Source organism: Heteronotia binoei, chromosome 1 (assembly GCF_032191835.1).
Source record: "Heteronotia binoei isolate CCM8104 ecotype False Entrance Well chromosome 1, APGP_CSIRO_Hbin_v1, whole genome shotgun sequence".
NCBI lineage: Eukaryota > Metazoa > Chordata > Lepidosauria > Squamata > Gekkonidae > Heteronotia > Heteronotia binoei.
Window position 1 is genome coordinate 158454276 of NC_083223.1, and position 15336 is coordinate 158469611.

At 38.8% G+C, this 15336-nt stretch overlaps 1 protein-coding gene across 1 annotated transcript in view; it reads right to left on the reverse strand.

The window, feature by feature from the left end:
• Positions 1 to 6550: 6550 nt before the first annotated feature.
• LYST (lysosomal trafficking regulator) overlaps positions 6551 to 15336 on the reverse strand; it is a 155805-nt gene continuing 147019 nt past the window's right edge. Inside the window, exons 49-53 of the mRNA XM_060243203.1 lie at positions 12505 to 12644; positions 12099 to 12196; positions 9913 to 10069; positions 8657 to 8728; positions 6551 to 7104 (exon numbers count right to left, since the gene is read on the reverse strand). Of these exons, the coding sequence (XP_060099186.1) occupies positions 6966 to 7104; positions 8657 to 8728; positions 9913 to 10069; positions 12099 to 12196; positions 12505 to 12644 (606 nt within the window). The 3' untranslated portion in view covers positions 6551 to 6965. The remainder of the gene's footprint in view (positions 7105 to 8656; positions 8729 to 9912; positions 10070 to 12098; positions 12197 to 12504; positions 12645 to 15336) is intronic.

Below are 15336 nucleotides of genomic sequence, written 5' to 3' on the forward strand. Positions count from 1 at the left end.
GCGACATTAAGTTTTGAAAATTTTTATTTCTTTCTTTTTCTTGATACTATATCTAATTACAAGGCCCCTATAATAAGCTTTAGCAGTGTCCCAAACTACTTGCATCTTTACATCTTGTGTTATGTTCTGTTTAAAAAAAGATTCCATTTCCACTTTAGATTCCTTGAGAAAGTCTTTATCTTTCAAAACTGAAATATTTAGACTCCACGATCTTCTCATCCATCAACCTTTGAGCTTTATCATTACAGGGCTATAGTCTAAAATAACTCTTGTTTGAATTTCTGTGTCAACTAAGTCTTTAATCATACTTGCAGAGAGCCATCACATATCGATTCTTGACCAGATTTGGTGGCTAGAGGAATAGTAAGTAAAATCTTTAGAGCTGGGATATCTTGTTCTCCATACATCAACCAAATCCATTTCTTCTGCTAATTTCCAAAAACTTGTTGGCAACTGAAGACCTTTACTTTTCATCTGTGCATTTTTTTGTCCAGTTGTCTGCCAGAAATTGCATTGAAATCTCCTATTAGACAATATTCTACATATTTCAAATTTAATAATTTAAGACGCAAATCTTGCAATCATTTGGGGCATAGTTATTTGAAAGTAATTTTTTTTTTATTATCCACTGTAATTTCCACTAATAGAATTCTTCCATCTTCAGAAGCATACTGCAATTGTGGGTTAAATTTATCCTTAATATATATTGCCACTCCCCTTTTCTTCTTCTTCATGTCTGTTGCTGTAAATATATTACCACGTTTTTTATTTTTCAAAAAATGTTGATCTTTAGTTAAAATATGAGTTTCTTGTAAGCAAATTATGTCCATTTCCATTTTTGTCAAATATCTAAAAGTCTTCTTCCTTTTGGCAGGAGAGTTGAGTCCATTCACATTAATTGAAACTACTGAAGCCATTATGGGTTTTCCTTATCATTATCTTTATCTTTTTTGGAACGCTGTCTTGTATGATATCTCTGTAGTTCATTTGGATTTTCTTCACCAGAACTTTCTTCTTCCTCCTCCTCCTTCTTTTCCTTGCCTTCTCTTTCCTTCACTCTATCCAGAAAATTCTGAGCTTTAAAAATGGAGTTATTCTGTGTCTGTTCTCCTGGTAGGTAAAAAGAAGGCCTTCTGGCATTAGCCGCATGTAGGATATTTCTCTTCCTCTCAAAAAGTCTGTTAATGCTTGATATTCTCCTCTTTTGTCTCACTGGCCAAGGTACCGCTCTTAGAATTTTCACCATATTTCCAGTTATCTTCATAGGTCTGTCTCTTACTTGCTTCAAAATGTCATCTTTAGTCCTCTTTCTTGTGAGTCTCAAATGAACTTCACTAGGTAATTTGTTTAGTCTTGCATAACTCGATGGGACCCGTCTAACTTGATCAAACTCTTCTTCCATCCTCTGAGGAGTCACCTGTAAAATTTCAGCCAAGGTTTCACTTAAAATTTTCTGTAAATCTTCATTTTTCTCTTCTGGTATATTTTGAAACCTCAACATATATGCAGCTCTGTCTACTTCCAGCTGCAAGAGTCTAGAATAGTGTATATGCTGTTCTTTTTCCAGATGTTCCACCTTTTGGATGTTCTCTGTCACCTGACCATCTAGTACTTGTAAGGCTTTGTTGGTCTCAGCTGTCTGTCTTCTATTCTCCAAAAGCTCTTGTTTAATCTCTGCCATCTGTTTGCCAATATTGTCTACTTTACTAGTCAGCTGTGTTATAGCCGTCATTAAGGTGTTTTGCATTTCTTTCATATCTCCCTGAATGGTCATAAATTTCCCTGGCCCAGGTAGAACACTGAGTGAAGGAAATGGTGGCTTTCCTTCTGTTATCTTTTTTTTTTTTACTGTTTCTTTGAAACCAATCCCAGCTTTATTTTCCATTCTTATTAGAGTAAGGACACTCACAGCCACAAGTTCAATAATGCCTCTTCAATATTTGTTTTGAAACTCTATGTTCCTGTTTATAACAGATAAGCTAATCTCCACCAAGCGATGCTCTTATTATGAAGTAGTTTTAAAAAGAAAACAACCTTCTAGCTTGTATCAACAATTTGTGGTAGCCAAAACAATGCTAAGAATAATAATAAACAGAACTTTTTAGCCAACCGCACTAAATAGTCAATAGGCAAAACAATTCAGTTCACAACAACAACAACAATTCACTAATACAAGTCCTCTAGCAATGCTAATTCAGTTGAAATCCAAATCACCACAATGTCTTTCAAATAACTTCAGATTTCAGAAACTTCAAGGTGTAAATTTGTAATCCAGGGCTGAATGCCCTATTTGTAATCCAAGAGTGAGATCCAAAATTAAAAAATAATCCAAACAAAAGAAAAGGAAATCAGGCACTCCTAAAAATAAAGACAATAAATAATAGAAAATAGGAAAAAGTTCCCCTACTTGGTGATACAAAAAGGAATGAAAAATGAAAGGTGCATAAAAAAGGAATCCCAAACTAAAAAATATTTAAACCATGTCAAAAAATATTCCAGCCACAGATAAAAAGGCAAAGAAAAAATAAAAACAAGTTTAAAAGGTTATATCCATATCATCCAACAAGAATAGATAAAAATCCACTTTGGAAATTTGTAGAAGTATTCTTCTTTCAGCCAGAGATCCTGCTATGTCTTATAAGTCAATATCAAGTACCCACCAGCCTTTAGAAGTTAATTAAAACTTATAAATTCATTCAGAGCACTTCACTTTAAGCTTCAAAGTATGTTTAAACAGCTGTCTTTCACATCCTTATACACTTTCAAGCAAGCATCTTTTCCCCCAAAATCCAAAACATTTTTCTCCCTCAAAGAGGGTTTAGAGCAGATCAGTTAAATTCAGCCATCAAGTCTCTTATAAAACTAAAAGTTGGTGTGGTCTCCTCATGCAGGTATTTTCAATGTTATCAGGTTAGGCAGAAACTTTTGCATGCCTTGAAAAAGAATGGAGAGTTACCCCCCCTCCCCTTCTCAGTCTTTTGCCCCACTTAAAATCTGCTTCAGTCCTGATTCTCCTTTTTCCTGCTTGTCAGAGATGTTACCATTCAAAAAAATAGTACAGAAGAACCCTTACAATAGTAGGAAGATTGATGTCACTTATCTTGATATGAGAAGATTTTAAGGTCCAAAATGTAGAGTGCTGAGGAAAAGAAAAAGAAGCCAGTAGCTGACCCTCTTGCCATTTAAAAATGGAAATCAGAACAATGAGGCTAGAGGCAAGCGAGATTGGGGAGCAGCCGCCTCCACTGACACCCCCGTTCTACTGCTCAAGCCTCCTGCCTTCTGGGACCCTTCCTGGGCCCCAGAGTCGAGTCATCCTTCGGGGGCGAACCCTCTACAGACCAATTTGAAAGTGGCTCTGGACATGTCGGTCCGAGCCGCTTCCAGTTGTGCATCGCCAAAACCATAAGTCTCCCAACCACACTTTTCCTACATGTTATATGGACCTTAATGTTTACATACTGTTAAAAACAAAATTGGTTACCTATTTTGGATTCCTCTCAAGCAATCTCAAGCAATTTGGATTCCACTCTGCCCATGGTGCAGAGTGGTAAAGCTGCAGTACTGCAGTTGGAGCCCTCTGCTCACGACCTGAGTTCAATCCCAGCAGAAGCTGGTTCAGGTAGCCAGCTCCAGGTCGACTCAGCCTTCCATCCTTCCGAGGTCAGTAAAATGAGTACCCAGCTTGCTGGGGGGAAAGCGTAGATGACTGGGGAAGGCAATGGCAAACCACCCCGTAAAAAGTCTGCCGTGAAAACACTGTGAAAGCAACATCACCCCAGAGTCGAAAAAATGACTGGTGCTTGCACAGGGGACTACCTTTACCTTTTTTTTTTACTCAAGCAATAGCTATGTTTGGTGTAGTGGTTAAGTGTGCTGACTCTTATCTGGGAGAACCGGGTTTGATTCCCCACTCTTCCACTTGCACCTGCTGGCATGGCCTTGGGTCAGCCATAGCTCTGGCAGAGGTTGTCCTTGAAAGGGCAGCTGCTGTGAGAGCCCTCTCAGCCCCACCAACCTCACAGGGTGTCTGTTGTGGGGGAGGAAGGTAAAAGAGATTGTGAGCCGATCTAAGACTCTTCGGAGTGGAGGGCAGGATATAAATCCAAAATCTTCTTCATATTCTGTGGTGAAATAGAATTCAGGCAGCAGTTTCTAAGCATCACACAAGGCATGCATATGTCTATGCGTCACTATGTTACTATAAAGAAAGCAATGTGGTAATTTTTCTATTTTACTGTGCATATTTGGAAGTGCAAATCATTTTTAAAATTGCCAGCATCCTCACATTCTCATTAGCAACTGTCTGCAAACCTCTCTGCTTGAAGGCGCCATTGCTATAAAAGGCAAAACATTTAAATAGTGTCAGTCTAAAAGCATTTTTATTTTTAACTGGCGTTATTCAAAACCCATGTAAGCAATCGGCTGTGCCAAGTTTTCCAGGCATTTAAAATCTTTTTTCTTAAATCAAAGCAAGGTAATGGTCCAGTGCTAGGAGATTCCATGGACAGGAAACACAGGAGCCAATTTTGCCACAAAAATTTAACTGGTAAGCCCTCAGAGTCAGGGTCTTGTCCAAATCTGGCACAGCAGTACATTGCCTCTCTAGATCACAAGCACTGCAAATATAAGCCACATTGAGGCAAGTTTAAGGGCCTTTCCTACCTGTTACACATGTGCAACAGCACCCTAATGCCTTTTAAGATAATAAAGCATCTCCGGGGTGGGGGGAACAAAACATCAGCAGCAAGGCATGTTCAGCTTTATCCCTGCAAACCACTCCTCCACTCCAAACCACTTATAACCCCAAGTTGCTTTTCCCTGCAGTTGTGAAAGGTAGAGGCACAGTCAACCAATACTACAACTTGAAGCAGCTCCAAGTTTCAAGGGGCGGTGAATGAAAGAACCGGCAATAATTAATGGCAGGAACTGCACAGTGAACTGAAGAAGTTTGTCCTGTGGTTCTGATGGGATCCAAAATTTTCTAGTCATTCATCCCTGAAAATTTCTTTTATGCATCTAACTAGAGCAAATGTAAGCAAAAATAACTCAAATAAGCAATGGAAGTCCTGAAAATGAAAACATGTCTATAAATTGTAAGCTGTTTATATACAAATTTTTATCTGCATAAAATTAATGTCTGATCTATATTTGTATGAAATAAATGCTTTATTGCCCAACAACATAGGTGCAGTGCATATAAAGAGATGATTTACAGGAATATTCAGTATGATATGCATAATTTTCATGAGGTGTTCTTAAAGGTTCCAGAACAAGGTTATCATGCTGAATAAATAATCTGTCCAAAACTTTTACATATCTGCATAAAAATACTGCATTGTAAATTACAAGGCCAGCTATACTGCGTATTGAAAATTCTTAACAATGTCTACCCTTAAAAATAAGACTATAAGCAACATTCCGTATCCCAGCGCAGGACCAAATGAAATGTTCCCAGAACAACAGAAAAGTAAAAGTGTATGAAACAGAATACATACCCATTTACTATTCTCCACCCGCCCCCCCGCCATCATAACTGTGATTAAAAAATGCTCCGGAACACCTTCTTCCTTTGAAGTTTCATATGCAAAGAGCTGCTGGCGGTAATGAAACTACATGCAAGATCCTGGAGGATTGACGGAGAACAAAGTGCATACATTCACCCAAGAGTTCATGTTTGATGGGGGTTTTTTTAAACAAAATGTGATTTTTAAACAAAATGTGATTTTGAACATTTGAACTAAAATGGACATGCGAAGGGTCCAGACTGCATATAAGTTGATGAGTTACAGTTTTCATGGAAAGGTTTCCCCAAGACATACATAATATCAAAAGTGAGATCCAAATGTAAAAATAGAATATGAAATGTTTTTTCTATAGCTTCTGTATAAATATATTTCTCTGAAATTTTGGGGTGATGTAATATTTCTCACTGAAGACAGCCATGAAGTTATTCTAAAATGAGCTGTAAATATTTAACTACTTGCTAATACAATAATCTTAGCAAAATGGCGAGGTGTGTTCAGAAGTAGCTGGTTTCTTCACTGGTTTAACTGGACTCCATAGCCGTATAATGCTCTTAAACTGACTTGCACAAAACAGTCAAACTGCCTTAGCTCAGTATTTTTCCTTCATAATTCCTGTATGTCAAATGGAAGCACATTGTTTCTTGACCTCTCATATGTAAACTGCAATATTTTCATTCCTCCACCTTCAGAATACTTTGTGTCATATATCCCTTAAGATAAATTATTCTGAAAACCTTGTTTGACTATTGTTTCATTTTGTCACACGTCTTACTATAACTCATTACGGACTAATGGTCTGTTATAAATTAGCAAGGCAATGTGTATGAAATATCACATTTCACAGGATTATATTTCTAGTATTTGGACACTGTTGGTGCAAAAGCACCTACTGAGTTAATGTGCTTCATCCAAAAAGCATTTTTGAGTACGTGATTTTTTAAAACAGTGATGGGAGTTGCATTTTTTCTTAGAATTAAGATATACTATAATCTACCAATAAATTACACACAAACACTGATTAATTTCTTTTTTTTTATAAACCTTTGATGAGTTTTAATGCTATTTTATTTGAACAACACAAAGGAGCAAAATTCACCACTAGTGCCTCAAGATTTGGAATATGGGAGTCCATGAAAAGATCCATAAAAATATTTTTACATTATGTGTTGCAGCATTTAGATTTCTTAATGAGTAAATCTACCACTCTGCTGGTACCAAAAGACACAGGGACCAGAACTTCCCTATAACCATGATATGGCTGAAAAATTTAGTGTATGAGCCTACACAGCAGCATTTCACTGATGTATCTCTGATCTACTCACATGTCAGAAAGATGCTCAATGCATTTCACAATCCAGTTAAACCAGAGTGGTCTATAATCTACTCTGGATTTAAAGTGCTTCAAAAGTAATCAAGGTTAAGTAACATGAAGAGCTATCAGCCTGCTGCATAGCTGCTAAGGAAGGAGTAGAACATAGGGAGCTTCAAGCGCTGTTGGTCTTTGCGACACCAAGCTATAACAGTTCCTTCGTTATTGGCTGTGTACAAGTGATGACCATCACAGGAAAATGTAAGGCTGTAAAGAATAAAAAAGGAAACAAAATCTGTCCTGTCTCCAGATACACTATACATTAACAAGTTTACAGATGCATATTAGAAGGGGGAAAGGGCATGATACAGTAACCTGTGCTACAGAAATTAGTTTAGCTTTCATTTTACACAGAATGCATAATGTTAGCTGATCCTCCAGAATATGTCCCAAGTAAAACTGGCATGCATCACGGCCAAACCATGCTTTTTTTGCTTTAATTCTATGGCATCTATGTACTTTCATCTTCTTGCTGTCCTCATGTTGAAAGAATATACATTTAGCCAGATTTCTCCCCATTAAATGTCAACAAAATCAAGCTGTTTATTCCTCCAACACACAAACATGGAACCAACCATGCTATCTGCTCATCCTACATGGTCTTCCTGCTTCAAACATTACCAATGCGGCACAGTACCTGACTAAATGAAAGTAGCAATTACATTACAAAGGAAAATACAAGAATCAGCTCTTTAGGAATTGCTTTACAAAAAGATACACCAGAACATTTCCCTAGCTAAAAGGGAACCTGTTGCTGTTGTTATTAATTCAGTTTATAAACTGCCCTCCCCCAGAGGGCTCAAGACAGTGTACAATATTAAGTAAACATACAAGAGTTAAAAGACAACAATTACAATAAAATCAGTATACCAGATTATCCATGGCTTTCTGTTCTTCCTCTCCCTCAGTAGGGCAAGTCAAAGGCTGGATATAGCAAAAGGCCATCACTGTCCTAAGCTGTAGGCCTGGTGGAACATCTCTGCCTTACATACCCTGTGGAACTGAGTTAGGTCCCATAGGGCACAGATGTCACTAGGTAAAGAATTCCACCAGGCAGGAACCAGGGCCAAAAAAGCCCTGGCTCTGGTTGAGGACAGCCAGAAATCTTTTGGGCCAGGGATGACCAGTAAGTTTTGCTCTCTGGGGGACATACCAGGGAAGGCAGTCCCATATTCCTGAAGTTACTGGACTGCACATAAGACATTGCAGGGATAGTGAAATCTTTGGCAGTGGGCAACAATATTGAAGACATTTTAGATGCCATTGCTGGGTTTTGAAATATAAAGCACAAACCACCAAGAGTCATTCTAGCTGAGACACAGGGATATCCATGAATGGATTTTCCAAACATATTTCTACTGGTAAATAACAGTTACTACCCCTCCACTAGCCTCTTAGTTCAGATTAAGGATGTGACATACAGAAGAGAGTTAACTGTTACAATGTTTTCTTGACCTGAAATAGCCACCTGGATTTGCAGTTTAACCTGCTGAGGGTTGCCTGAATATTTCCCCTCCAAAGGGGGCCAGATGCAGCTCCTTTCCTCATGCAATGCAGTGGCCCAGTGGCGTTGTCCCTGCGGCTATCAATAAAAACTGCTTGGGAGAGTCATCCATAGCTCTTCTGGCCCCTCATTCAATTCACACCAAAACTATCTGTAAAATTAATTCTAACACTAAAGAATGTTGAAAAAGGGTGTGTGTGTGTAAATTGTTAGTTTCATGGACTATATAATGATGTGTAGATTTTTGTTTTTTACCTCACAATAGGTTTATTTGATTTAGGAAATGTAATTTCCCGCACAGGTTTCAAATCCCACGTGCTCCACAGCCTAAAAAAGAAGAAGAAAAAATTATATATAACCTACTAAGAGATAACAGTTTTTAAAATAGATTTGGAAGTGGTATTGTAGACCTTGACCACCTAAACACACGTTTATTTGACTTTTAAATCCTACTCTAGCATTGGTTTAGCAGATGTATATTTTTTTGTGCAACTGTCATGTACATAAGAACAGCCCTACAGGATCAGACCAAAGGGCATATAATCCAGGGGTCAGTTTCAACACTGGCAGTTGGATGCTTCTAAGAAGGCAACAAACAAGCATTAAGGTAACAGGCCACCCCATTTTCTCTTGCTCTCTATTTTGCATGCACTTACACAAAACAGGCCTTTCATCTATACCAGTACCCCATCTGAAACAAGAGCTTGTACCCTATAAAAGCAAATCACAGCAATGAGGAAAGTAATTCCCACTACTTCACAGAAATAAACCTTTCACAGAAATAAATCTTAGATCCAAGTGGGCAGCTGTGTTGGTCTGAAGCAGTTGAACAAAGCAGGAATCAAGTTGTACCTTTAAGAACAACCAAGTTTTATTCAGAACGTAAGCTTTTGTGTGCTCTCTAAGCACACTTCATCAGATGAGGGGATCAGGTATAGTGGGCTGAAATACATGCAGTTCGTTGATTAAGAGGGCAAACTGACTGTGATCACAAGGTAAAACAGTGTGGCTTGGCCATTTGGTCTGGGTAGCCATAAAAGGTAATAAAGTTTCCTGCCAGTTGGTGTTTCTGCAAATCTAGGTAAATCACAAAAGGATATGTAAATTAGGTGGACTACAACTAGGAAATACATGCCCTTTTGTGATTTACCTAGATTTGCAGAAACACCAACTGGCAGGAAACTTTATTACCTTTTATGGCTATCTAGACCAAATGGCCAAGCCACACTGTTTTACCTTGTGATCACAGTCAGTTTGCCCTCTTAATCAACAAACTGCATGTATTTAGCCCACTATACCTGATCCCCTCATCTGATGAAGTGTGCTTAGAGAGCTCACGAAAACTTACATTCTGAATAGAACTTGGTTGGTCTTAAAGGTGCAACTTGACTCCTGCTTTGTTCAACTCAAGAACAGAAAATGAAAGTACAGTTTGTATTTTCAGAAAATGTGGACTTTAACTTTTACAAGGGACATATCAAAGATGAAGATTGTGTGGTATATCCACTCACCTTACAACACCATTTTCAAGTCCTCCAGCAATCACATTGATGGAGACTCCTTCAGACTGATTTGAGAAAGCAACAGAGCATATAATCTCTCTGCAGTGCACATGTCCCACAAGATCACCATTCACTGTCCAAAGCCTGAGATCACTGCCACCTCCAACTGAAATACAAAAGATCACTGCATCAACCAAATCTCTGGCAGTGAATTCTACATTTTAATCACTCATTGTGTAAAGGGGAATTTTCTTTTGCCTATCCTGAATCTACCTCCCCATCAAGATCATGGATGCCCTCGAGTTCTAGCATTTTGAGATAAAATGTTCTCTCCACATCTTCTACTCTTGGCATAATTTATAAACTGTATCATGCCCCCCCAATCATCTCTCTTCTAAACTGAAAAGTCTAGGACCGATTTCCCATTCACCTTATGCAGCTCTCACGTTCCTCTTCTCAGCAGGGCTTCCTTCCGATTTCACACTATCTGCCCCGGGGCTGCAGCTAGCGTTGGCTTTTTCACGCCTCTAAAAACCAGATTCTGTTTGCGGCGGGAAAAGGCCAATGCTAGCTGCAGCCCCAGGGCAGATAGTGTGAAATTGGAAGGAAGCCTTGCTGAGAAGAGGAATGAAATTTACAGGATTCAAAAGAAACTCAATTCAGACAGACATGAAAATGAATGCTGAAATTCCTGACAAGCTGGAAGAGGAGGAACCACTTCCATTGACAAGTCAAAAGGAGTTCCGTGTGTGACACAAATGCATAACCTTTCCAATGAACAAGGAAAGAACAGATGATAAAGAACTTAAATGAATGACAGCATTATGTTCTCTAGAATATGTCTCTCTAGGGTATTAGAGACTTGCTGAGAAATCATGTCAGCCTCTGGAAACTTGCTGTAACCTACAAATAGGTGCAAATAATCCACACACATTCTGCTGTATCCTTCTTTAGAAACACCTACATTGTGTATGTAATAATTCCACTTCAGATAATTCCATAGTGGGAACATCAATGTTATTTTCCAACTGTAGTTAATGAATACTTTAATATAATCTCCATATAGCCACTTATTTAATACCACGAGGGAAGAAGCATATAATTTTAACAGAAGCAATTTTGGCTTGCACCCCCTCCCCCCTCAAGAGATTTTATGATACAATATGCTGGGTAAGAGAATAGCAAGATACTCTGATCTCTTGGATAAGAGAGCTGATCATAGCTAACATCAGAGAATTCAAATCCCTTAAGAGCTCATTAAAGTGCTAAATCTTTAAGAGGCCGCAAGATCAATTTCTCCCTCCTTCCCCCTTGTTCTCCACAGCCTCTACAGTATGCTCTCATGTTTCACCCAAGAGCTTGTATAAACTTAATGGCAAGAATTCCAAGGCCCTCATTGTGTTCTAAATGTACACACTGAACTCTTCAGATACTCCATCCCACTCCATTCTCTCTTCCCACTCTGCACATATCAGGCATTCCTCCAGGGTGAAATTCACTGCACTGATGGCTTGCAGCTGGAAAAATGGCAACTCCCCAGTTTGTGTAGTCTTGGATCCTGTCCCCTTTTACTGGGCCAGTCTGAAATGTCTCAGCCTCTAACTTCTTAGTCTTTGACAAAAACGGAAGCTTATACCTAGGGACTGAAAATAAGAACCAGACTGTCTAATGAACTGGATAGAGATTTGTCTCATCACATCAGTTTGACAGTCTGCTAGTCAACAGTTTAAAAATACTTTCTGATTTTGCCATTTTATCTTTCACATTATTTAATTTATTTGCATTAGTAAGACAACTTGTTTTCAACAGAGGTGAGTACTGACTTCCTTTCCTCTTAGTCCAGAGGAGATTTCCGTGCAGCATACATGCCTAAACCATCAGAAGTTGCATCGATACAGAAGTCTAATCTTGCCATATTTTGTAGCTCCTATATATGGTGGAACCAACACAGCACATAATGCTCTGTATCAATGAGAACTGTTTTCAGCTGCACATATTGGAAGAAACTATGACAAACAATTCACCTAAGCAGACAGATACTCTCGTCATGTGACAACCACTTTCACCAGACTTATTTCCAGGACAGTCCGTGATAAACATCACAGCATGCTAGAAACATGGTTAAAGTGTGAATGAGCCCCTCCATTCAATTATGATGGCTACAAGACCAAGTTGGTTTTTGATAAGGTACCCACCTGAATCACAAACTGTTGCAATGTCACCTGTTGTTTCACTAGCAGACACGGCGGTCACAGGACTCTTGTGTCCAGTGAGACTTTGCACATAGCAGAGCCTGTAAGAATCAGTTTAGCAATCTTAATATGAGTTTTCAATATTCATCAGAATTGGTTTTTTAAGGCAACCTTTTATTTAAATCAATATTATTAATTGATTTTAATATTATTACTGCTATATTTTTATGCAGTGCCAATGTACTAGGGGCTGTATGGGTGGGACACATACACACAGTTTATAGCTTTCCACCATACTTGTACAGTTAGTGAAACTCATAAAACAATCCTAAATTATATTTCAAGCTTTATAATGTAGCAGATAGGTACTGTTGAGATGGCAGAAGGAAATATCTAGAAGTGTCTGTACCTGTTCAAATCCCATATAATGCAGGTCCCATCTTTGCTTACACTTATCATTATACTGTAGGGCTTGCAGACAAACAAAGTGGTGATCTCTGCAGTGTGGCCATACAGATGCACCTGAGACTCCATTTCTATTTCAGAAGGCTGAAATGCAACAAGATCACAATTATGACTTACTCAAGAACAGAGCTAGGGATGGGGGACACAATATTTCAAATAAAGTGTAAGGCTAATTCTGGAATGTGCATATTTTACCAATTATTTTTATTTTAATCACTCTATTGGACTCTATTGTTTGCAGTCTATCTTCAACTGACTACAAAAGTGCAAATCAGGGCTGCTCAATAATTGGTAACATTTAGAAAGAATTCTCATGGAACAAAAATCAAAAGTATGGTGCTAGCTGTGAAAGGTGGCTTCTTCAGATCTCCTACACAAGTACTAACACAGAGGAAGACTTAGGGTTGCCAGCTCCAGCTTGGGAAACACCTGGAGATCGGGGTATGTGTGTGGTGGCACCTCAACATTTGGAAAGGGGACTTCAGTGGGGTTTGATGCTAGAGAGTCCACCTTTCAAAGTGGCATTTTTCTCCAGATGAATGGATCTCTGTTCACTGGAAATCAGTTATAACAGTGAGAAATCTCCAGCCACCACCTAGAGGTTGGCAACACTGGGAAAACTATACGGGTAGCTTGCTGTGCAACACACATCACTTCCTAAATACATCACAGGTGCATCACACAAAAATAACGTTATAGCTGGAAGAAAACTGTAACAGGAAGTAAACTGCCTTGGCTTTAGGAAAAACTTTACAAAATCAGTATTTCGGTATCTGCCACTGAGTTCATAATATTGGGAATATGTTGAGTGACAGCCAAGACATTAAATTAAGCAGACATTAAATAGTTTGGATCTGGTTAAAAATTTCTGTTGATGGAAGGATTTTTATTAGCAGAGTGCAACTTCATTGCCTACCTCATCCTGTTGCAGCCCACAATGATCCCCCCAAAATGCTTCTCCTGGCCGATGGGGATTGGTGACCCAAAGGAACAGCAGGAGTGGGGGAGTTGTAGGTTTGAACCAGGAAGAAGAAACTGGTGAAAATCAGCCTGTTTCCATCAGCAGAAATCCTCTATGGCAGGGGTGGCAAAACTGTGGCTCGGGAGCCACATTTGGCTCTTTCACACATATTGTGTGGCTCTTGAAGCCCCTATTGTCCCATTGGCCAGCTTGGAGAAGGCGTCTGTCTCTTTAAATCACTTGTCCAAGCCAAGTCAGGTGGCAGCTTGGAGAATGTATTTAAAGTTAAAGTTGTCTTCTTTCTACCTTTCTCTCCCCATCTATTTGCTTTCCTCCTTCCCTCCCTCTCTTCCTTCCTGTCTTGCAGCTCTCAAACATCTGATATTCATGTCTTGCAGCTCTCAGACATCTGGTGTTAATTTTATGTGACTCTTATGTTAAGCAAGTTTGGCCACCCGTGCTCTATGAGATCAAACTCAAGATGTTAAAGCCGAATGACTCAAACTGAAATTCAGGAACTACATAATATTGTTTCACTTCACCTTTTCTTCTCAAAAGTGTCAGCCACAGAACTAATTAAGATACAGAATTTTCACTGTAAAAGAAGTTGACAGGGACATAAGGCAGAGGTGACAGACAAAAAGCCAACAGTTCTGCTAGATACATTAGAGCTCTAGCAGTGCTGTTTGCTAGACTACCAAGCTGCTCATTAATAGACCTGTCTCCCTAATTTACAAGTTCTAAGATTTTCTGTTCCTGCAAATAAGTTCTTATGTGTATGTGAACAGTTTGTTAAGACCACATATCAAAAAATGCTTATACCTGCACTACAAGTACTTTAGCAACTCTCGCATGAGGTTGTAGTATTGGATATTTCTTGCACTGAACCGAATCAAATTGCTCCCCTACACCTTTACTTAGCTAGGAATAGAAAGCAGAACAGATGCTAGTGAGCATATGAGCTGTCACACCATATGGCCTCAACTCAAGCAGCTGACTGCATACAGAAGCTGTGTAGAAATGAAAGAGCTCGGGGGCTCCCATAAGAGATTGTTTAGTTCCATGGAGGGACACATAAGCAACAATGAAAAGAATGCTTATATTTATGGCAAATGTATTTATAGGCGGAATGTAAGTCCCATGTTGCAATCATGTATTCTGAGCACTTTAAGCATTACTATTTTTATGTTTATTAAATTTACTTATTGAAGGATTTATACCCTGCCTTTGTCCCTAAGAGGGCCCAAACTAAATTAATAATTGTAGATCAATAAAACTGTTAAGAAATAAGTGACAACAACATACAGAAATCAAAGTACATCCAATGAACTAAAACAGTTAGCGGAACAGAACAGAACAGTTAGAAGAACAGAAAGACTCATGTCTTCTAATGCAAAACCATTCCATGACACAGGAGGTACAGCTGGAAAAGCCCATAGATGGGCTTTCTTGAGGCAGGTGGAACAAGATGCTGATCTAAGGAATGAAGCTGTCTTATAGACATGCGTATGTAAGAAATACACATCACACACACACAAATATACATGTGTGTGTGTAATGTATAAGGTACATGTATCCCAGGCTTTGAAAAGGCATTAAGGATAATAACCAGCACCTTCAGTTGAAACAAACAGGTAATCAATAGATATGTTTCAAAATGGGTATTCTCCAGCTAACAGAAGAGCCGTTACTCTTTGTATTAACTGAAGTCTCAGAGTTGTTTTTAAAAGGGCTGCCCCAAATAGAATGTGTTACAGCAGCCAAACTATATACACCAAATATTCTATTTTCAAATTTTAACAGCCCAGACTATAC